The 22,605-nt window shown below is 38.9% G+C and overlaps 2 protein-coding genes across 4 annotated transcripts in view; one reads left to right on the top strand and one right to left on the bottom strand.

Annotated features, from left to right (window-relative positions):
• The first annotated feature begins 132 nt into the window (after positions 1-132).
• LOC111866419 lies at positions 133-6,394 on the top strand. The gene is made up of 3 exons (XM_023855352.2): positions 133-266; positions 5,165-5,392; positions 6,045-6,394. The coding sequence occupies exons 1-3, from the start codon at positions 182-184 to the stop codon at positions 6,170-6,172; spliced, it is 441 nt and encodes a 146-aa protein (XP_023711120.1). The 5' UTR covers positions 133-181; the 3' UTR covers positions 6,173-6,394.
• Positions 6,395-14,186: 7,792 nt separating this feature from the next.
• Positions 14,187-22,605, bottom strand: part of LOC111866418 (protein salvador homolog 1) — a 71,079-nt gene continuing 62,660 nt past the window's right edge. For all 3 annotated transcript variants that reach the window (XM_023855350.2, XM_023855349.2, XM_033752245.1), the window contains exons 11-12: positions 20,968-21,219; positions 14,187-15,211 (exon numbers count right to left, since the gene is read on the bottom strand). In XM_023855350.2, coding sequence (XP_023711118.1) covers positions 21,099-21,219 — 121 coding nt within the window. In that variant the 3' untranslated portion in view covers positions 14,187-15,211; positions 20,968-21,098. The remainder of the gene's footprint in view (positions 15,212-20,967; positions 21,220-22,605) is intronic.

Below are 22,605 nucleotides of genomic sequence, written 5' to 3'. Positions count from 1 at the left end.
GATTAAAATGTGTTATAGTAAAGTCTGTATAGGTAAACATTTGTCTGATAAATTTCCTATCCAGAATGGTCTAAGACAAGGAGATTCTTTATTGCCACTCCCTTCCAACTTTGCTTTAGAATATGCCATTAGGAAGGTCAAGGAAAACCAGGTGGAACTGAAATTAAAGGGGACACATCAGATGTTGGTCTGTGCCAATGATGTGAATCTACTGGGTTATAATATAGATACCTTAAAGCAAAACACACAGACTTTAAATGATGCAAGTAAGGAGGTTGGTCTAGAAGTAAACACAGAGAAAACTAAGTATATGTTGCTGTCTCGTCACCAAAATGCAGGGCAATGGAGGGCTCTCGTGAACATGATAATGATACTTCGGGTTCCATAAAATGCTGGGAAATTCTTAAGTAGCTGCAGATTTGGCTTCTCCTCAAGGTCTCAGCTCCATAGTAAGTAATTAAGTTGGTAGGACTGTGTTGTAAGCAACAATCACAGCAGTACTATAAACCCTGTAAATACTATAAACACTGTAAAGTAATACAGTGTTTCCCATTGGCATAACTATGACATGAAATATAACAGCATTTATTTATAAGGTTTTGATTTTAATGTTTAAATTTTAGTGCATTTTCTATCACTTCTGAATATCCCATGAATTGGCTGCTGCATTTGGAAAGCAGTGTGATGGCAGCATATGCAAAGATTTCTTGTCAAAACATTCCCAAATATTTCAGACCAAGTAATCTTAAATCAGAACTTTTGTGATGTTTGAAATACTTTAATTTTTTTACTAATATTTTCATTCATACATGTAATGCTGGTGTTGAAAATATATTTGCAAGTAACATTTATAACTAATCAGTACCTGCATGTTATTCACACTGTTTTATTTTAATGCTGCTAACGACCAAAGACTGTCAAATGCAACTTTTATATTACATTATATTATGAATCTCAGAGAAATATAAGATAAAGATGCAAACTGGATTTAATTGGTTCAAAGTAAGATTCAAATGACAGGCTTTTGCAGGGCCAGTTGTGAAGTTTCAGATGCCATAACTAGCAGTTTCTTGAATACTTAAGTAACAATAAATTGTACAAGGAAAACCTTATACACTGAGTTAATTCTAATGGCTGTATTTGATGACATGCAGTACAAGTTATATTGATTTTTACATAATCTTTGAAGATATCACTTTCATTGTGAATTTTCAATGACTTCATTCCTTGTTTATGTATGAGTAATTTGGTCTCATGAGACCAACCTCAAGGTTATTCAGGGTCATTTTAATGTGTCTTTGTTCTCTGACTGAAGTATTTTATCATCAGTATATAAACATACCTTGCAGAACACTGTACACGGTATGTCCAGGATCCGTTAGGACTTTTCTTTTTATTTTGCCCTGCAATGCCATCTGTTGGCAAGTTGTGGCATTAAGATTCTTGAAGTTTCAGCTGTGGCTGTCTGTAATTTCAAAGCGCAAGCATCGCTGCAGCATGTGTTCTGACACTTGTTGGAAAATGGCGGTTGAACAGAGAGTCAACATCAGATTTTGTTTGAAGTTAGGCAAAACAGCCGGAGAAGCGCATGAAATGATGAAAAGTAGTGATTGTTTGAGTCGCTCGAACATTTTTCAATGGTATGCTGTATTTCATGATGGCAGGGAGGACATTGAAGATGCTCCATGTGCATTAAAGCCAAGAAAAAGTCGCACTGAAGAAAATGTGAAAAAAGTGACCGAAATCCTTGCATCAGACAGATGTGTTTCTGCAAGACTCATCAAGGAGCTTTTGGGAATACCAAAAAGTACTGTGCATCAAATTTTGACCAAGGATTTGGGCAAACGGAAGGTCTGTGTCTGGTTTGTACTGCATGCACTGTCAAGCCATGAACAACATGCCAGAGTGCAAAGACATGTTACAGTCGGCCCAAAGTGATTCAGAATTTACAAAATCGATTGTTACTAGTGACAAGATATTGTGTTTTCAATATGAGCCTCTCACAAAGCGGCAGAGTGTAGCATGGTTGAGCCCAAAGAAGCCGAAACCAAAGAAAGTGCGCATGCAGAAGAGTCGAGTAAAGACATTGCTAACCGTTTTCTTCGATTCCAAAGGAATTATTCACAAGGAATTTCTGTCAGAAGGTCAGACAGTGAATTCTGATTATCTCGGAGTCCTCAATCTTTTGTGGGCGAGAATTCTTCGAATTCGACCTGAATATCTAGAGCAAGGTTCCTAGTCACTCCTCCACGACAGTGCCCCACCCCACAAATCGAAGATTGTGTGCAATTTTTTGGCCAGAAAGGGGATCACAGTTCTTGATCATCCTCCATATTCGCCAGATTTGGCTCCAGCAGATTTCTGGTTGTTCCCAAAAGTTAATTTGTTGATGAAAGGAGACTGTCACGACACCATCCGACATCCAAAGGGAATGTACTGCAGTCTTAAATGCAATTCCACAAAAGGAGTACAGTGACTGTTTTCGAAAACTTTTCAGTCAATTCCAGCTATGTATTGATTCATAAGGAGACTATTTTGAATAAAAAGGGTGAAATTTTGAAAGTAATTCAAATCTTGTGTTTTAATGAACACAGTCGTAACAGATCCTGGACACAATGTGTATGTCTGACAGGTTTCTTTGAACATTATTAATCCATCATTTAGCCTGATTATATTGTATTCAAATATATTTTGTAGCAATTTAAGGCTACCAGAATTTCATTTTATTTACATATTGAGGTTGTTCGGGGCACGTGGTAGCATAGTTGTTTGAGGCATTATGCTACAAGAAAGATGGTTGTGTGTTTAATTCCCAATGAGGTCACTGGATTTCTCAGTTGACCTAATTTTTCCAGCCACACTGTGGCCTTGGGGACAAGTCAACCTCTAACAGAAATGAGTACCAGGAATCTTCCTGATGGTAAAGGGTGGATGGCACATGAGGCTGACAACTTCACTGCCATCTGTGAGCCAGTTGTCTAGAAAATGTGAGAGCCTTTGATGTCTCACAACCCTATGGGCCTCCATGGCCTGTTATGGTGATAGTTTCACTTGTTTTACATTTATTAAGGTTGTTCTTTTTGTCCTATCTGTTGCTTTGGTGTAGTCCATGAATGCATCACTCATGTCTTTTGGGCCTTGCTGAAGCTTCTTGTACCAGCTGAACATTTCTCACAGCCTGTGCAGTAGATCACCTTGACATGAATCTGTATTGTTCATCTGAGGTAACTTCTTTCATTTTGAAAATTATCTTCCGAAATGTTATGCCACGTCCAGTACATCATGTTTGACATTTTTGAGGCATGTGCAGCCTCCATCTTCAAGGTAGAAGAGTAAGCTGAGCATGAAAGAAAGTGGTCCTGATTATAGGGATGGACAGGAGCAGTACCAGACCATAATCTATGGTCACTGTGATGAGAACCTCTGTCCTTTCAGTTTGTTGACCATTGTCATGTAGTATTTCCATAAAACTTCTGGAGTCCCACATTGTACTGTGAAGCCTCTGGATGAGGTTGGTGAGTCTGTGCTTTGTTTGCTCTTATGCAGAACTTTTAAGCACTCCAGATTCCCAAATTTATGGGATAGAACACACTTCTATCACTGTCCATATTTCTGTCATAGGAAGGCCAGGGCTAACAAAGGGCTGTTGTGCCAGTGATGATGATGATATTTCTATCATACAAGAAAGAGTCTTTTGGGAGGTCAATTGATGCATCATTTGGTCCTGTTGCTTTTCTTGGGATACGCATTTTTGCATTGCATGCAAGGTGTCTGCAGTCATGACAGGCTGGAACTGTCTATTATTCTGACCAGTCTTTGGGACTGGGTCCATTTCAGTCTTATGCAAGATATTTGTGAAGTGTTTTTCTGTTGTTTCTATCTTGTGTCAGTATGATGTTGGTATCATACAGTGTTTTCTACATCACTGTTACTTGGTTGTATATACTTTTCTTTTCCTTGAGTAGTTGCTTATGTATGCTTATGTTGCTTATGTCTGTTATGTTGTCAGGTTCATTGCTTTCAATATTATACGTAGGGAAGTAAAAAATTATCTGCATTCTTGTTTTTCCAATCCATATATAGAACAGTAGGGGTTGAACAGGTACTTCATTTTTCTACATAGTCTCCTCCCTTTTCGATGCACTTGGTCCAGCGGTCCAAAAGCTTGCGTATTCCCTCCACAAAGAAGGTTTTCGGTTGGTTGCGTAACCATTTATGCACCGCTTCCCCCACTTCTTTGTCCATAGAAAATCAAAAACCTCGTAAAACATCTTTGAGCGGTCCAAAGAGATGATAGTCGGAAAGGGCGAGATCTGGGCTGTAGGCAGGGTGTTCCAGCACCTCGAAACACAAATGGTTAATGGTTTCAATGGTCTGGCCGTCCTTGTGTGTGTGTTCATTGTCATGCAACAACAACACTTTCTTCGACAATAGGCCTCGGCATTTGGTGCAAATTGCTGGCTTCAGATTGTTGGCCAGCAAATCACTGTATCTTGTACTGTTGATCGTACACCCTTTTTCCAGGTAGTCTTCCAGTATAGGCCTTTTTGAGTCCCAAAAAATGGTTAGCATCACCTTTCCCACGAAAGATTGAGTCTTGAATTTCATCTTCGTTTGTGATCCTGGGTGTTTCCATGCCATACTCTGGCTTTTGGATTCTGGCTCATAGTGATGAACCCACATATGAATTTCAGCTCCTGACACACCTTCCAATCAGAGAAATTGGATCCCTATTCTTTGTTAATCATTGGTGCACACTGCTAGCAGAGCGGCCATGTTTACACTGTCACAGCATCAAGGAAAATGATGCGATCAAGGTAAAACTTCGATCACGTGACCACAGTAGTACCAACTCTAACAATGCATGCGTAGGAGGCAGTGTGACAAACCTAAAGATGTGTTATGGAGAAAGTGCGGATAATCTCTGACTTACCCTCGTATAACTGACTGTGATAACACGCGATACCCTTCATCATACTGTGTGTGTAATTTTGAATTTTACTTTCATATTTCATGCTTACTCTAATTTTAATTGCATACATTGTGTTTAATATAGGTTATCCTATAAACATTTTTATTGTTGTTGTCATTGTTAACTGTTGATATTCCAACCACTGGTCTTTCCACCAGTAACTCATTATTTTTGTCACTGATTATTTAACAGGTAGGTGTATAATGATATCCTTCAAGTGGCTTCGGCGTTTAGTTAGAAGACATACAAATCCAGTACCAGTAGATAGAGCTGCATCTATTAAACAGAAATTATCTATTGTGTATATGCTACTTGCATGGAATGCATTTGGATTTGTATGTTACATGTTATTTACTGGACGTGGTGACTGGGCTCGATATTATGGCTATAAATCTGAAGCCGAGGCTTCAATCCCACCTGGTAAGTTTTAAATTAATGGGTATTTCAACTACTTTATAATATGGTGTCATTATATGAAGATCAAGAATAAAGATGAAGAAAATTTGATAAACATACTGAAGGAACTAGATGGTAATGTTATTCTTTGATTAAAATAGAGGCAATTCTGTTTCATATTTACCCACATATAATATTTATAGTTAGGTAAAAAAAATAAGTAAAGCTGCTCAGGTGCTTAATTTAGCACTGCACCATGAAGATGTATGGAGGAGTGGAGATATTCACACATTCATAAGGTCTTCATTATATGGAGATGTGGCCAGCTTCATGCCCAACCCACGTTGCATCAGTTGAAATAGTCCCTGTTACCAGTATGGTGAATAAAAAGATCAATGCCTGTCAGGAATCAAACCCCAGTCATTCAGGGCACATATTATACCTCAGGCATAGGTCAGGGTATTACGATTGACTGTTCTACTACACCAGGTGTTGTTTTTTGGTTTAAGTGTGCTACATCAACTGTATTTGTTACAACTTGGGACTTTTTTTTATCTTGCTTAATGTCCATGACATTACTGAATCTTTGATCAATGAAAAGCTGTGACTTGGAAATATTTTGGTTTTCATGTCCATTACTTGAAAACAATTTCCACATTACATATTATTGTTACAGGTCGACAGTGGGCCCAAACTTTGAAGATAGATAAAGCAAAAATAGTTCGGTTTTCAGGACTACACATAGCAGATGAATATGATTATCAGAATGAAGAAACTGGAGAAGCAAGCAATCTAGAAGAATGATAGTGATAATGTTATGATTGGTATTTGTTTCAGTTGACTTCTTTATAAGCAGAAACAGTTCTCATAATAATGCCATTTCGGTACAATACTTTATTCCAGGTAAACTGAAAGATAAGATAACCTTGCTCAGTTATATTTATAATGTTTTTTATTCCAGTATTTATACTGCCATTTAAATATGGAAGTTCTGGAGATTGGAATAAAGTATAAAATATACAAGGAGGTACTTACATTTTCTTAAAAAAAAAAATAACCCTTGAATTTCATTCTATATGTAGATAAATTAGGCTTTCTGTAGTGAGTTCTGGCTTTTCTCTCTGAATTGCACCTCATAAAGAATAACTGAAACATTCCATGTGTGTGGGATGTGTTGCATTAAATGAATGACACACCTAATAGAGAAAAAACTAACATATTCTGATAAAAGAAGGCAGTAGATATTTTATTCACAGTATAGGTTTTGTCGGGAAATTTATGTTCATTGACATATGAGACTGGGGTCTCACTGTACATAATTTTGACATGTAAACTGACACATACTTACAGCTGATCTGAAAACTGAATGCAGAATTTAAAAGGTATGGTTGATAAGTGCTGCATATGTTTGAAAATTGTGGCTGTAGTTTTTAAAGAACCAACAGAAACAGTAGGAAGTCAGGTTAGAAGATACTTAAGCCAAATTTTCAGGATCCATTTCAGTCAAATATGTTAGAAATGATCAAGGTCTGATTCACAGAGACTAGCAGTCATCAGAGGAAACTAGTGGTGGACCACTGGCTGACAGAGGTGTTTCAATGCAGAATTCATCTGGAAACAAACTGCCTTCCCTTTGTGAATGGAAATGCCCACAGAATATGATGATGATGTGGTGACCAGCACAGGAATGTACCAATTAATTTGGAATTTGCAATATGGTGGGTGGCCTGGTATTTCCTAAATTCACAAAATTTGGACTTTAGCAGATGAACTGGGAAGGCATGTGGAAAAAATATTTGACAGATATTGTTATCTTAAATCTGAAACCCTTAAAACAGGATTGCAGAACCTTATCTGTAGACCACCAGGGTAACAGGAGTATGGTGCAAAAGGTAGGATGTGTGATGGCATCTGTGTTACTTGAGGAAGAAAACTTGAAATCTCAGAGCAGGAATCAATTTGGACAAGAAGATGTATAGTAAGTAGAGTACAAAATTCTACTTTGGAGGGACCTGCTAATTGGTTTTGTGTGGAAAGGTCAGCAGTCAGGATAAACAGGTCTCTGGGGAAGCAGAAAAACATCTTAAAAGGATAGGTTTCAGAGTGTTTATAACATTAATTATATTCCTTATAGAATAAAGAGTTCTGTCTTCTTGGATAGAATGCTGTGTAGTTCACTGAAAGTCAACTGACATTTCAAGGAAGAGGTCACCTCCATCTTCAGGGTCAAAGAATAAGCCTTGCAACATGCTTCATGCTGTTTTCTTGCTTTGCTTATTCTTCAGCTTTGAAGATGGAGACAACACAATCCTACAAAATATCAGATGAGTTTCAACAGATTACATGGTGTTATATTCCACAAGGCTATGAGCATTGTGAGAACCTCAATCATACACAATGCAATAAACATTATATGTACAATTTAAGGTTCTCATGGTGGTGGTTATCAAGAGTTCTCTATTTTGTGGGGTATAAAGTCATATAGACTGCTGAAAGCGAACCAAAGTTTCAGAGGAACATGTTGCCTCTGAACAAATAGCTAAAAACACACTAAATGCACAGGCTATGAAATATGCACTACATGTTCATGCTGTCATGGTTAAAGTTGAATACGAAGGGGGACCCAAAAATAAACAGAACCGACCTGTTGCACGCGCATGCTTTGTAGTTACGAGTTGTGCTGCTAGGTGGTGTTAGCTGGGGGTCTCCCGCGACTGTTAGTGAGCTGGCGTCAGTCTGAGTTAAGTGGTTTGTCTGTGGTGCTCTGTTGTGTGCGTTCCTGTTTCAACCCTTTGGCGATTAGTGAGATGGCCGACCAGAAGGAACAAAGAGTGTGCGTGAAATTTTGCTTTCTGTTAGGGAAAACTGCAGCCGAGACTGTTGGGATGCTTCGGCAAGCCTTTAATGATGATGCTTTGGGGAAATCACAGGTCTACGAGTGGTTTTCCCGTTTCAAATCTGGCAACATGTCAACAGAAGACATGCCACGCCCCAGGCGTCCTTCGACAGGAAGAAATGACGAAAACATTGCCAAAATCAAACGTGCAATTGATGAAGATCGTCGAAAGACCATTGACCAACTTTCTGAGGAAACGAACATCTCATGGAGCACGGTCCAGCGAATTTTAACCGAAGGTTTGCACATGAGACGGGTGTCTGCAAAATTTGTTCCTCGCTTGCTCGGAGATGACCAAAGAGAAAACCGCGTGAATGTTTGCCGCGACTTGAAGAGTGAAGTGCAGAACGATCCAGAATTTCTTAAAAGAATTGTGACTGGCGATGAGTCTTGGTGCTACGGGTACGATCCAGAATCAAAGCAATCATCAAGCCAGTGGAAAACTCCAACTTCACCACGACCGAAGAAAGCGCGTCAAGTGCGATCCAATGTGAAAACAATGTTGATTTGTTTTTTTGATGTGAATGGCATTGTCCACAAAGAGTTCGTTCCGCCAGGACAAACAGTGAACCAACATTTTTACCTGGATGTGTTACGAAGATTACGAGAGAGTGTGCGACGAAAACGGTCCGAAATGTGGAGAAATGGGAACTGGTTGCTTCACCACGACAATGCTCCAGCCCACACAGCTTTGACGGTCCGACAGTTTTTGACAAGCAACAACATGGTGATTGTGCCTCATCCACCTTACTCACCCGACCTGGCTCCGTCGGACTTTTTTTTGTTTCCACGGATGAAGAGAAGTCTGAAAGGAAAGCGATTCCGTGATGTGGATGAAGTCAAAGAAAACACGCTAAAGGCTTTGAACAGTATCCAGCCTCAAGAATTCCAGCACTGTTTTGAGCAGTGGCAAAAGCGTTGGGACAAGTGCATTAATGCACATGGACAATACTTTGAAGGGGACTAATATACAGTTCAATAAAAATGCAAAAATAAAAAATAACAAAAATAAATTCCGGTTATTTTTGGGTCCCCCCTCGTAGTCCATTCTGAAATGTTATTCTTTCTTTAAGACCATACTTAGCATCATTTATTTTACAGGTCTTTGAAACAAATATGAAGTAAAATTTTCTTGTTCCTGGAGGTCTCTGACCGCTGACTCTGGCACATCAGGAATGCCACAGAGGATGTGGTAGTGCATGCTGGTCTAAAAAAGTATATTCTGGCTTTTGGCTGCCATTCTTCTTTCCAAACATGTTACAAACCCCAATGAACAGTGCAGAAGTTATTCATGCACTTCTGCCATGTCTGTGTGTATATGGCGGGGTCTTCGCATGGTTGAAATACCTTGACTTCTCTGACTTTTCAAGTACCAGCAATGGCGTCTTTTCAGATCCATCCATATTTGCACATACAAGTACAGTAATTCTGTCTTTACTCCTCCAATGACAGGAGTGTTAAGCTGACTAGTCACCTCCGCCTAGCACCAATGTTGAAAACGGCAGACATATATCTCAACCCCACCTCACATGCTTTCATGACATAGTGCTTAATTATAAATTAGATACAAGGATAACTTTTACCTTCATGTTCCAGTTTGCATACTAGCATACAAAATATAACCAGTCAATAACATACAGAATTAAACCAACTATTAGTCTGAGAGTTTTTATTGCACGTATTGTATGTTCACTTTGTGAAATATTTTAAACCAATTTTATGAAAATGTGAGACCATGCTCAGCTCTTTCCACATTAATGATAGCAATCATAAAAGAAAAGTCTGAATATGAGATGAACACCTTGTGTTGGTATTTGAATGACCTTCTGTTGTGCTTGTCAGCCATTTAAGATTGCAGAAGCAGTGATGAAAGAGTTTTTGGAACTACTGAAGAAAGATTTTCTTAAAGTCATTAGTGGCCATGCAGTTACGAAAGGGGGTAAAGAACAATTTTTTTGTGTGCCCATTCTGTTGATCCACATAGGTGAAGTTCAGGAGAAGCCAGGCTGTACCAAGTCCATATCCATCCTCACAGTTGAAGTTAATGCATGTATTTCATTTGAATGGCTTCCCTGATGCAGAGTCAGTAGGTCTGGATGTTGGCTATGTTTGCCGAAACAGAAACCCACAAACATTTTACATGGCTTATTCCCAAAACTTCATACATTAGGAAAAGATAATACAGACAGAGAGGGCAAAGGACCAACCCATGTTGCACAGCAGTGCTAAGCACTACTCCTATGACGGTCACTGGATGCAAAAGTATCGTGGCATGTCTGCTGAAAGGCAGCAGAGACTGCCGTTGCTAGGGAACAGCTCTGCAAACACGCCCCTTGATATGCAGTGGCTCATTGGCATCACCTGATTGTAACAACAGAGGTACTGTTGGGGTCCATGCGAGAGCTATATAATGAGGACCATAGTCCTGAGATGGCAGTTACAAGAGTAAGATGCTGGTGTGAGATGGCCACCAGCCTGCGAGGATGTGAGCCCACGAGCAGAGGAACAGCCACTGTTGGAAGATGTTACGAAGCTGCAGTGAAGAATGTGGCTGAGATCACTAGTCTGTGTGTGACAGTGATCTGCAAAGTGTTCAATAAATCCAATTACCAATCCAAAACCCGTCTATAGTCATTACTTCACATGTAGTAAAATCATCCAATAAATCTGATTACCAATCCAACCTTGTCTGTGGTCTCTCCGTGATGTGATAGGTGGTGTCAGAAGTGAGACAGGATTGAAGACTGCATTAGATTGTTATATTGTCAGCATAAGATGGAAAAGATAATGGAACAACTGCTGGCTGAGATGAAAGCCTGCCATGAGGAGATGATGGCCGAAATGAAGGTTCAGATTACTGCTCTCATCTCCATGCCTAGACAGAAGCTAACCATGAGGAGTGTATGACTGCAGTGAAAGTAAGTTAAGGATGGAAGCCCTGATGAATGTCAGTCTAGAGACAATGAAGGCCTGCACCAGCCACTCCCAGATATTTTCTTTGTGTAAACGGAAGGAATGGTGACACACTGATGGGCTACTCAGGATGACCACTCGTTAAAGAGGGAGCAGTGTGGCATATTTTCTCAAAGCAAGAACTGTGGGGTCAGAGAAACAACTATTGCTAGCTAATGGCTGTGTAACATGCAATAATGGAGTAACTGCTGGAAACAGTGTTTCTGTGCAGTCCATGCCGGGGCTATATAACAAGGACTAGGTGGCATTATGAGACAGTCCTGAGATGGCAGAAGAGGAGGTTAGTGTGAGATGCCTGCCAGCCTGGGAGCAGAGGAACGTCCACTGTGCATTACTAAGCAGAGTAGTGAAGATCATGACTGAGAACAGTATAGTCTATGTGATAATAATCTGTAAATTGTGGTCACAAGTTATGTGTAAAAGTGTTCAATAAATCCAATTAGTCACTCCATCATGTGACAGTATATTAGGAGAGAGAGGGAAGGGCTCCTCCAAATTTATGAATATATAAGCAGATCCTGTCAGGGGCTTGGTAGGTTCTGTCTAATATCTCTGGGAATTCTATCCTACAGTGTCAGTGTACCAATTTCAAACTTCATTACATGACTAAGACAGTTGCATCTACCCTTCATGACTACAACTTGTATTAAATATTTCTTCAACAATGGACTTGTTATTAGTTCTGTTCATTGGGGTTTTCAACCAACAGGCATCAAACACTACAGAAACACCACATTCACCAAACGCAGCCTTATGGCAACACCATTCAGGCAACAAGTGTCCCTCCCATTGGCAATCAGGACCCAGTACTCTGGGATAAGGGACACCACAATATGAAGGCTAGATTACTTGAAAATAATCATGAGGCTATCTTGATATTTGCCAGAAGGGATGCCATATTCCCTCACAAGTCAGTCAGGATATTCCAATGCAAGGGGTTCAATTGTGCAGTTATGCTGCATGAGTATATGCTGGAATGGATGCCATATTTCCTCAGAAGTCAGAAAAGATATTACAATGCAAGGAATTCAATTATGCAGACTTGAGAAGACCTAGTGTCTCCTATAGTGATTTGTGGAATGTGCAGACAAGTGCGAGTATAATCCTCTCCTGTCATGCACTGTATCAAAGAGTCCAGTAAATCCAATCACCAATCCCAACCCCATCTATAGTCACTCTAATATTGAGACATGTAGCAAAGGAGAGTGTATTCACATAAATATAATAATTAAGTTTTAAGAGGGATTTACAGCCTTTCTTCTACTTACCAAGTTTCAAAACTTTAAGTATGTGTATCAGACATACCATGTGGTAGTACATTTTAAGTAACAATTAAGTATGTGTATCAGACATACCATGTGGTAGTACATTTTAAGTAACAATTAAGTATGTGTATCAGACATACCATGTGGTAGTACATTTTAAGTAACAATTAAGTATGTGTATCAGACATACCATGTGGTAGTACATTTTAAGTAACAATCTTCACATAACTTGTAGCCTTGTTCTGTTATAGTACAAATAATAAAGTTAAAGATTTTCAATGCACTTATATTCATTTAATAAATTGTTTATTTCCTGTAGTTCATTTTACTGACATCCCACTATTTATAAAATGAAGAGTAAAATTTTTCTTGAAGAAAATAATTGCAAACAGACTATCAAAACTGAGGTACCTTCTGATGAAGTTACTTTCACACATACTTACAAAAAGTTATTTAATGTTACAATATGCCTATTACTGAAGAGTTCAGGTATAGCACATACAGCAATCTCAAGTATACAGCAGAAGATACATAACAAATACAATATGTAAGGCAAAAGTATCTTTACAAAAATATATATGTATATATCACATGGAAAGTTAATACATGGAACCTCCACTATATAATTACTGTATGTACATAAGGAACTCTGTACCCTCCTGACAAGACTACTGAAATTAATCTTCACAGCCTGAACCACATGTAAAACATTAAAAACAATGGCATTGGGAAACTGTTTTCTTAAACCGAAGTTAAATTTTACTTTGAGTCATACTGAAGTATACTTACAGTTTTCCCATTTAATATAAATGTATTTGACATAAATTACACCTAAGCATGAGCACCACTCAGACAAGAGAAACAATTCTTCGACCTGAATCTATACCTTAAGGCTTTATCATTTTCCCTCTTCATCACTTTTTGTTAGTTTAAACCCCATGTTATTTCTTTCCCAGTGAAAATTTTGTTTTACTTTGGCCACACTATGAACTCTCCCACTGTGAAAAAAGAATATGAAACAAAAACTAGAACTTGGTAGATACTCAATTAAGTGCCCAGAATGCAGGGGAGGGTGTACTGAAAAGAAAGTTTTAAGGAGATTTTTGCCACCAGAATTAAGACTGCACAGCTCTGGCAACTGAAGTGTTCTACTAAATCATAGGTAGGGAGTGTCAGGTAAGACACTACAGAGTATCAAACAGTTTATCACAGTTGCAATTTACATTATTATTATTATTATTATGTGAAACTTGAAAGGCATTAAAACTTATAATTTTGATAAAACAAACTGACATTGAGGTTTAGCCTGCTGCATAATTCAGTGGATATAACACAACAAGAGGCAGCTCTGGTACAACAGAGAAGCTGCCTTAGGAATGAAGTTACATTTAGACATCCGATTTTAAACAAGGATATGAAACCTATCTCTCGCTATGCAATTGCTAGTCTGTACAAATGTACATGCATCACTCTTGTGCATTTCAAAGGTCACAAAATTGGAGGAATGTTGATCACCATAGCCATATTATTTTGATGCAACCCAGTGTTTCTCCCACTTACACACTGACCCTATGTCTTCTGCAGGTTGCATCAGATATGAACAAAATGTGTACAAGACAGGGATTTTTAACAACTCTGCAATACTTTTGTCAGTAGTGGAACTCTGATATAATGTCTTCTGCAGGTTGCATCAGATATGAACAAAATGTGTACAAGACAGGGATTTTTAACAACTCTGCAATACTTTTGTCAGTAGTGGAACTCTGATATAATATTGTTTTAGAGATTTAAATTACATTGAACCAAAACAAAATTCTGTCATTGTACAATATGGGTGGATTCTCATAGTTTTCTTAATACTGAGCTCGAAAATTACCTTGAACTTTTCTTTCATCTGCCAATTTGGAGTGATCAAACATGAAATCTGGACTAATTTAAAAAACTAGTAATGACAATAAAAGTAGAAATAGCAAACTGAACTCACCTAAAATGTAATTATAGATGATTTATGCTTGTATTTAACCCACTGCGCCTCCCTTACTAATGTCCAGCAGTACTCAGCAAACATGCTAGGGCCCTAGCATTGCTTCTCCATTGTGGGTTTTTCTTTATGGAAGTGTTCACCATGCACATCATCAGGAGCACCCATGATTGTTGGGAAGAACCCAAAAAGGTCATTTTTAACAAAATTTCAGATCCTATTGTACACACTGGGATGTTCTTCAACAAACGACTTGCAATTTTCTGTCTTGAAGTTTCCAAGGAAATTTGTTGTCACTGCTTCATATGCTCTTCAAGCTGCTCCTTCACCTTTACTTAAAATTTAATCTAGATTAACCAGACATCAAGTTTTGCCCTTGGATTAATGCTTGTCACTCCTTGTCATGCTCCTTTGAATGGTGACTACCATGCTTGGCTGGCCATTCACATAGGAAACAAGTGCAGTCACTTTAAAGTCTCCACACACACATGCCAAGAATATTTATAATATAGGAAATGTTTCATACCAAGATGCATGTCATATAATTTCTTCATATGAAAATCATGTGCTACTGGAGCTGAAGGTCATTTATTTTCATTCTGAAGCAGCACAACTTCCAAACGCAGATTGAAGGAATCAATAAACAGATGCCATTTATTTGGCTCATGCTGTTGGCCAAGGGCTTCCACAAGACAGTCCATGTTATTAGAGTGCACAATATTGTCTTCCTGAGGAAAAACAATAAAACATATTTCTGATGCTTGTTGAACAAAGATATCTTAGTGCCTTTTCCTAGAAGGTTCCAAACTCTCAATCTATAAGGCAAGAGTTTAGATTGATTTTTTGACAAATTCGGGTCAGAGACAAGGCCACTAGGGTCTGCCTGAGATTAAATAAGACTCTATCAATGGGTTCAAGTTAAAAGAAATTAAGAAAGCCCATGAACAAAATACACAGGGTTTACTAAGCAAAATCAGGTAGGTAAGTGACAAATGAAGGTTATCATGTAAGCTGTGTAAGCTGTGAAGAAGTATGGACATGTCCTACACATTAACATGCAAGAAGTAACGCAAAAAACCTTACAAAGCAGGGGAGGGGCAGAAGGCAGACCCCTTCGTCTTCTTACTGTAATGTAAGTCCTAAATTACCTAAATTCATATGGCACTCAAGAAGATGGGTAACAGAAAATTTTCTCTTTGTGAACAGTATCAAGATCACCTAGAAACATCTGTGTGACAAATAATGTGGAATATTTTTATTAAATGCCAATAAAATCCCACGAATGCACTCTATGGATGGAATTAAAATGGCATGTTTGATTTATTAGGCACTAAAGTGAATCCCATACATGGTATTGGTTATATGACTGAAGTGCCATGTATTGAGTTCCACTGAACTCTCTACAGATATGCACATGTGTTCATTTAGACCTTTCTGAAAAGTGGCGCAAGTAAACTAAAAAAATTAAACATATACCTGATAATTCTCATATAATGTACTCATACAAGTCGTATTCAAGTTTCATCAAAATCTATGGAAGGATCTAAAATGTATATGTAAAGGTACATTTAGGCCCTTAAAATGAACTGATGTAAATGAAACATACTTTTTTATAATACTGAGTGTCATAAGAATCTGTTAAAACCATTTAAAATACACATGTAATAGCTAAATTAGGCACATGAATTCTCATAATACATGAACAACATTGAAACAAACAGGCAAAGTAAGTGCTGTCTGTCAAGTTTCATCAGAATCTGTGAAAGGACTCAAAAAATGTAAGTAGATGTTAACTGAGGCCCATAAACTGAACCACACTAACCAACATTAAAATGACCAGACAAAATATAATGCAAGTCTACCAGTAGTTTTGGCTCTCTTACCACTGGATGGCCATGTCACATTTAAAAGGCATTTTTTAATTCTTTAAATGCAAGCAATTGTTATGGCTACATCTAGATCTATGAGGTAACATCATGGTTTACGTGTGTGGATGATAGGAAATTAATTAACGAAATATTAATTTAGGGCATCAATGTACAGACTTCAGTTCATTTTTATGAAAGAGAGCAGAAAAGACAAAATGGCTGTGGAAGAACAGTTAATCAGGCACCTTATAATGTCCTACAGAATTATGTGGCTATTAGTACTACTAATTGAGACTCCTACTGACCACGAAGTCAATAAAAAGTCCGTCGAGTGTAACTATTTATAGATCACTTCTTTATCACTTCTGCCTTACATGTTTCGGTTTAATAAAAACCATCATCAGAGGCACATAGTACAAGCAAGAAAACACTGCCGTTGTTTAAGATGTACACAGTTATGTTTGCTGCGTGACCGCTGCTACAATACGTCGACGTGTAAAAGCACAACACTTGTTAGGATTGTTGAATGCACGTTCAATTCTCACATTCATCCGAAACTGCCCTCAAGTTAAAACGCCAATGTTAAAATATTTAAAATTTAAAACATTTGAAGTAAAATGTTAAGCTCCTCCTTGTTAATTCGTCCCGAAGATGGGAGATGTCAGCTTGAGGATATGTGGCTTTTGGCTAGATGTTTCTTATGTGCTGCGTGTTGTGTACTACTGACCAATTTCACTATACAAGGTGAAACACAATTCTTGTGACTCACTAAAACAGAAGTAAAAAATATACATAAATGTCATAGTGTTTAGTGTTCATGATGAACATCATCAAACGGGGTAACATGCTTCTGAGCAGGGATATTTGTCATGATGACACACAGTGCACAGTACAGGTCAGCTGTGACTAAATGATCATGGAATATCCTCACAATGAATACTGTGACATGGTCATAACCATCAGTACCGGTAAGAGTCAAGCTGGTACTGCTGCACAGGAATACACCCTACATTATCCTGCTCAACATCATCTAGATGCTAATGTGTTCTGATGGCTGAAGCAGGATCTCCAAAGCCAGCAAGTGCAACACCTATGGCACACATGCATGCACATCACCCACACACTGCACAGATATCAGCTAATGAAAATGCCATAACTGCAGTTGTGGAATGACAGCTGCAGAGGAGTCCATGTGATATCACACAAGAACTAGAGCAATCCCAACAAAGCATCCAACAGTACAGGGTGGGGCATAGAAACTTCCTTCTTTTGAAGGCGAATAAAAGAAAAATTATTGCTGATAGACAAAATTTATGTTTAGCTAATGAATGAGCATACTTTAAAGTTTTAAATAAAATATCTTGAAGGTGGTGGCCACCATTCTCTATGCATTGATGCAACCGTTTTCTGAAGTTCCCCTCTGCACGTTCCAACATGTGCACTGGAATTTGGGCTACTTCCTGCCAAATAACATTCTTCAGCTGAAGCAGGTTTGTGGGGCGATGTTTAAAAACCTCTGCCTTGAGGTATCCCCATAAAAAATCACAGGGCGTTAGATCAGGTGAGTGCGCTGCCCACTGGATGTCACCTCGAAGCGAGATGAGCCATCCGTGGAACTTTGCCCTCAAAACTATCATCAAAGCTCGGGCTCTGTGGGCCGTGGCACCATCCTGTTGGAACCAGACATTTCCTATATGCATTTCTTCAAGAGCTGGTTCGAAAAAGTTTTTATTCATGTCCACATACCACTGTGAATTGACAGTAACTGCACGATTGTCTTCTTAAAAAAAATAAGGGCCAATAACTCCAACTCTCAACAACGCACACCATACTGTCACCTTATCACTGTGAAGTGGCCTCTCATGGAGCTCTCTGGGATTGTTACCACTCCAATAGTGCATATTCTGCTTGTTGACATATCCGGATAGGTGAAAATATGCCTCATCACTAAAGAAAACAAGTGCATCAAGGGGTAAAGTTTCCAATAACATTTCGCACGCTGTTATTCGGTTCGGAAATCATGTGGTGACAATTCTTGCACAACAAGTATCTTATAAGGATGGAAATGAAGATGTTCGTGAAGAATTCGGCACATTGAATGATTGGATATGTCCAGGGCGACTGCATGTTTGCGATCTTGGAGATCTCAAAATTGACTGCCGAACTGTTTCCACATTTTCTGGCGTCGTAACGGTCTGCTGTCATCCTGATGATTTTTTCACCACACTCTCTGTTGTCCCAAAGTTCTCTAGCCACAAATCAATCAATTTCCGGTCGGGAACCGGACCTCTGGGCTTAATTCCGAAGTGAGTACGGAATGCATGCTGGAATGCCACGTAGGAATGGTTGTTCAAAAAATAGGCTTCGACAGCAAATGCATGCTGCTCACTTGTCCACCTCATGTTTCGTACTAAGGGGTATTATACAGAAAATTCCGCGACTGCTGCGTTCTCCGAGCCTATCCCCACTTTTCCCTTCACAATGCATCTTCACAGAAAGGAAGTTTCTGTGCCCCACCCTATACTTCATGATGATCAACTTCATCCATACCACTACTCAAGGAGTGAACATCTTGTTTCCAAATGATCAACCTCTCAGATGAAATTCTGTGAATGGCTATGACATCAACACACTGCACATGAGCTCATTTTACATAATATGCTGTAGATAAATGCATGTTTTACATATGAAGGTGTATTCAGCATCCACAACAGTCACTTCTGGACACAGGATAATCCTCATTTTATCTGCGAACATGGGTATTAAATCCACATCAGTGTCAGCCTTTGGGCTGGAATCTTTGGGGACACTGCACCTATCTGCTACCTGACAGGTTGACTGCTCAATGATATTGTGACCTATAGACCCACCGCTAGGCAATGGTTCAATAGCTGGTGCAAAGAAGACTTCACTTGTGATTTGAATGAGACTGATAAATCCATTGCCAGAACATGACTAGTGAATACTGGGAATCCTACTGCACATGCAACAGTGAACTGGAAAGTTTGTAGAATAGCGATAGCACTCTATCGTCTGTAGTCCCAAAATGTGTCAAATGCATAAGAGTGCAACTGTTTACATATTTACATGTTGCCCATCACCATTTGTGTATCCCCCTACCGTCTGTGTGATGGTACCCCTTCATTTTATTTGTAAGCACAAACAGGACACTACACTTCAAGGGGCCATGTGGTACCATAGCTGGTTGAGGCACTAGGCTACAAGTCAGAAGGTCGCAGGTTTGATTCCTGATGAGGTCATTGGATTTTTCAATTGACCTAATCTTTCCAGCTGCATTATGGCCCTTGGGTCAACTGACCCTCTAATAGAAATGAGTACCAGGAATCTTCCTGGGGGTAAAGGGTGACTGGCACATAAGGCTGACAACCTCACCAACATCTTTGGGCCGAATGCCTAGAAAAATGAGGAAGCCTCAACATCTCACAATGCTATGGGCCTCTACGGGCTGTTACAGGGATAGCTTCACCTTTTTCTTTTTAACACTTCAAGACAGTGAAGCAAAGGTTGTGGTTTTAGCACAAGAGAGCTCCTGCACACTATGGGGAAAATGTCCAGCAGTGGTTGAATGTGGCATATCCAAGAAGGTGGATAGGAGATAAGTGCAGATTTTACAGACACTATTTTAGTACGGGTGCTGGCAAAAATTATGGTGTAATTGTTATCGGCTTCCACTGCTCAGTACTATATTAAATGTTTTGTACCCAGGTTTTGGATTACTGCTGTAATTTGCTTTTGAGAATATAAGTAATTTTTATGATTACCTGTATAAAGTCACAGTCAAAAAATGTTTAAAGCACTTGGTCAAGCTGTGGCCATCTCAGACCTTTTGGGGTGATACTGAGGAATGATGCCCATTTTTAGATAATACAGTACAATTCCTGTTATGAGATAATTTGCTCTACAGAGACTCAGGCAGCAAACTAACCTGCTTCACCTCTCTACACATCATCCAACCAAGTAGACTTGTCTGTCCCAGTAACCACCCAAAAGCAACAGAATATTGTTTCTTAGAGTGGGAGGGCAATTGAAGAGTCTAGGCCAGAGCTAGAGGGTGGCCAATGGCATGTACACACCATGCAATGAGCTACCCTTCTGGTCATGTATTGAGGCAACTGGGGATGAAGGCTGTTATTGCCCCCAATAAGTAAAATGTGAGAATGTTGCGCCTGAAGTTACAAAGATGTCCAATGTACCTTCATTCAACTCAATAAAGCTTCAGATGGAGAAACAGAATTCAGACTGAGAATGCTGTTTCCAGTAACGCCCATTTAACTTTTAAAGAATAGAAATTGGTGGCATATTTTCACATGAATCCAGAATTAGGAGAAAAGCACTAATTAGAACAGAAATTCTGAAAAGGACTTTCATTAAATCTGAAGATTATTGCTAACCATAATAAACTTAAACTGAAAGTGCATAACAAAATGCTCATTAAAATGAATGTCTCGTTATAGGCCATGCATGTTACAGACATCTACTGCATCAGGAATTCCACAAACTGGTAATACTACAGGATACCACAGATTTTTAAATTAGTGGTTTCTTTATCATGAAACTAAAATCATAGGAACTGGGAAATTCTTTTACTGACTTACATCTCTGTAAACATATAGGGCATGTGTTCTAAACACATTTAGCCATAGTGGCTCAGATTTTCTTCTGGATATTTGCAGCTACTTCCAGTTCCAGACCCTATGTGTATAACTTCAGAAATCCAATATAAGTATTATACTTTAGTCTCTACATGCTGAGACAGTGCTGCTTCTTTCAGCATCTCTGTAGCTGCTTCTGCTTCATCTGGAGAAGCTGCTGTCAATCTCTGATCCATTTCACAAAATAAGGAGGCCCTGTAAATTTATATCAAAACATGAAAAGATTCCATTACACACATATTTTATTTCACCAATTAAGTACCAAATATGGTTTAAAATAATCAAAGGGTCCATGCAGAGGGCATGTATAAGTATGCTTTATAAGGATATTCAGTTCAGTATGTAAGTTAGAAAGTTTTGGTTCTCAACTATTAACCTTTATCGGATGGGCCATTTAATTTCCGGTAGGGGCAGCTGGACGGAGTTTATTTAAATGCCTGCCCTTCTAGAGCGATGAAATTGTAAGCATGTTTCTGAAAATGGTGTGATTTCTACATTTTTTATGATAAACGAACGAAATGAACGCTCCTTTAATGTAGAAAGAATATAGAATCAGATATTCTAATTTACAGATTTTAATATCTGTAAAAAAATGTTACACTCATTCCAAAAAAAAAAATCCCGAAATTCATACATTTTCTGCACCATGCGTTCTAGCAGTGTAATACATTTTCTGCACCGTGCGTTTTAGCAGTGTAAGTTCTTGTGGCGGCCTCACATACAATGCCTATCTCTTGTTGAAGCTTATTTATCGTATGGGACATGTCGGTATAAGTGTGGGCGTCTGAAATCTCTCTCTGTTAGAAATACACAGGAGAACGTTCTCAGAATATGGTGTTGCCAGATCAGTCATTTGTTCATTCATTGCAGTCAAACCATTGTGTTTGTAACGATTTTGAAACATCGCAATATGAGGTCAGCCACCCATGACATCATGAACCATTTTTGAAGCAGATATTCAGCTAAGACGTGAATGAGATTTTTGTATGTGTGGGTGCGATTTATGGCTTCTGGTCGTGGTCTAAGCACTGTGCTGGCAGTAAACCATTCACTGCTAGAGAGCCGTATAATTCACCATGGCCACACAACGACGTCGTATGGAAGATACTGAAATTGAAAAACAGCTGTTCAATGACACAGATTCGGACTGCTATTCAACCGATTCGGACAGTGGCGAAGCAAGTTGGAATTCTGATTCNCTCCACACGTGAATAAGGATTCCACCCCTCTCTGCGTTTTCATGCTGTACTTTGCGGGGATTATCCATCTGCTGGTGGAAGAGACGAATAGGTACTATCACCAGTACCAAGACAGGTCCGCGGCCTGACGTAACTGAATCCGAGATGTTTCTGTTTCTAGGAATAATCATTCAAATGGGACATGACATTAGAGACACACTAAAGGACTACTGGTCGACTGCTGAACAATTTGCCACACCTTTCTACTCTAACACAATGAAACGCGACCATTTTCTTCACATTCTTCGTTTTCTACATTTTGCAGACAACAGTACAGAAACTGACAGAAATGCTGACAGTTATGACCGACTATGGAAAATTCGGACCATCTTCGACACTCTCA

Source organism: Cryptotermes secundus, unplaced genomic scaffold (assembly GCF_002891405.2).
Source record: "Cryptotermes secundus unplaced genomic scaffold, Csec_1.0 scaffold193, whole genome shotgun sequence".
NCBI lineage: Eukaryota > Metazoa > Arthropoda > Insecta > Blattodea > Kalotermitidae > Cryptotermes > Cryptotermes secundus.
This window is presented reverse-complemented; position numbering and strand designations above follow the sequence as displayed.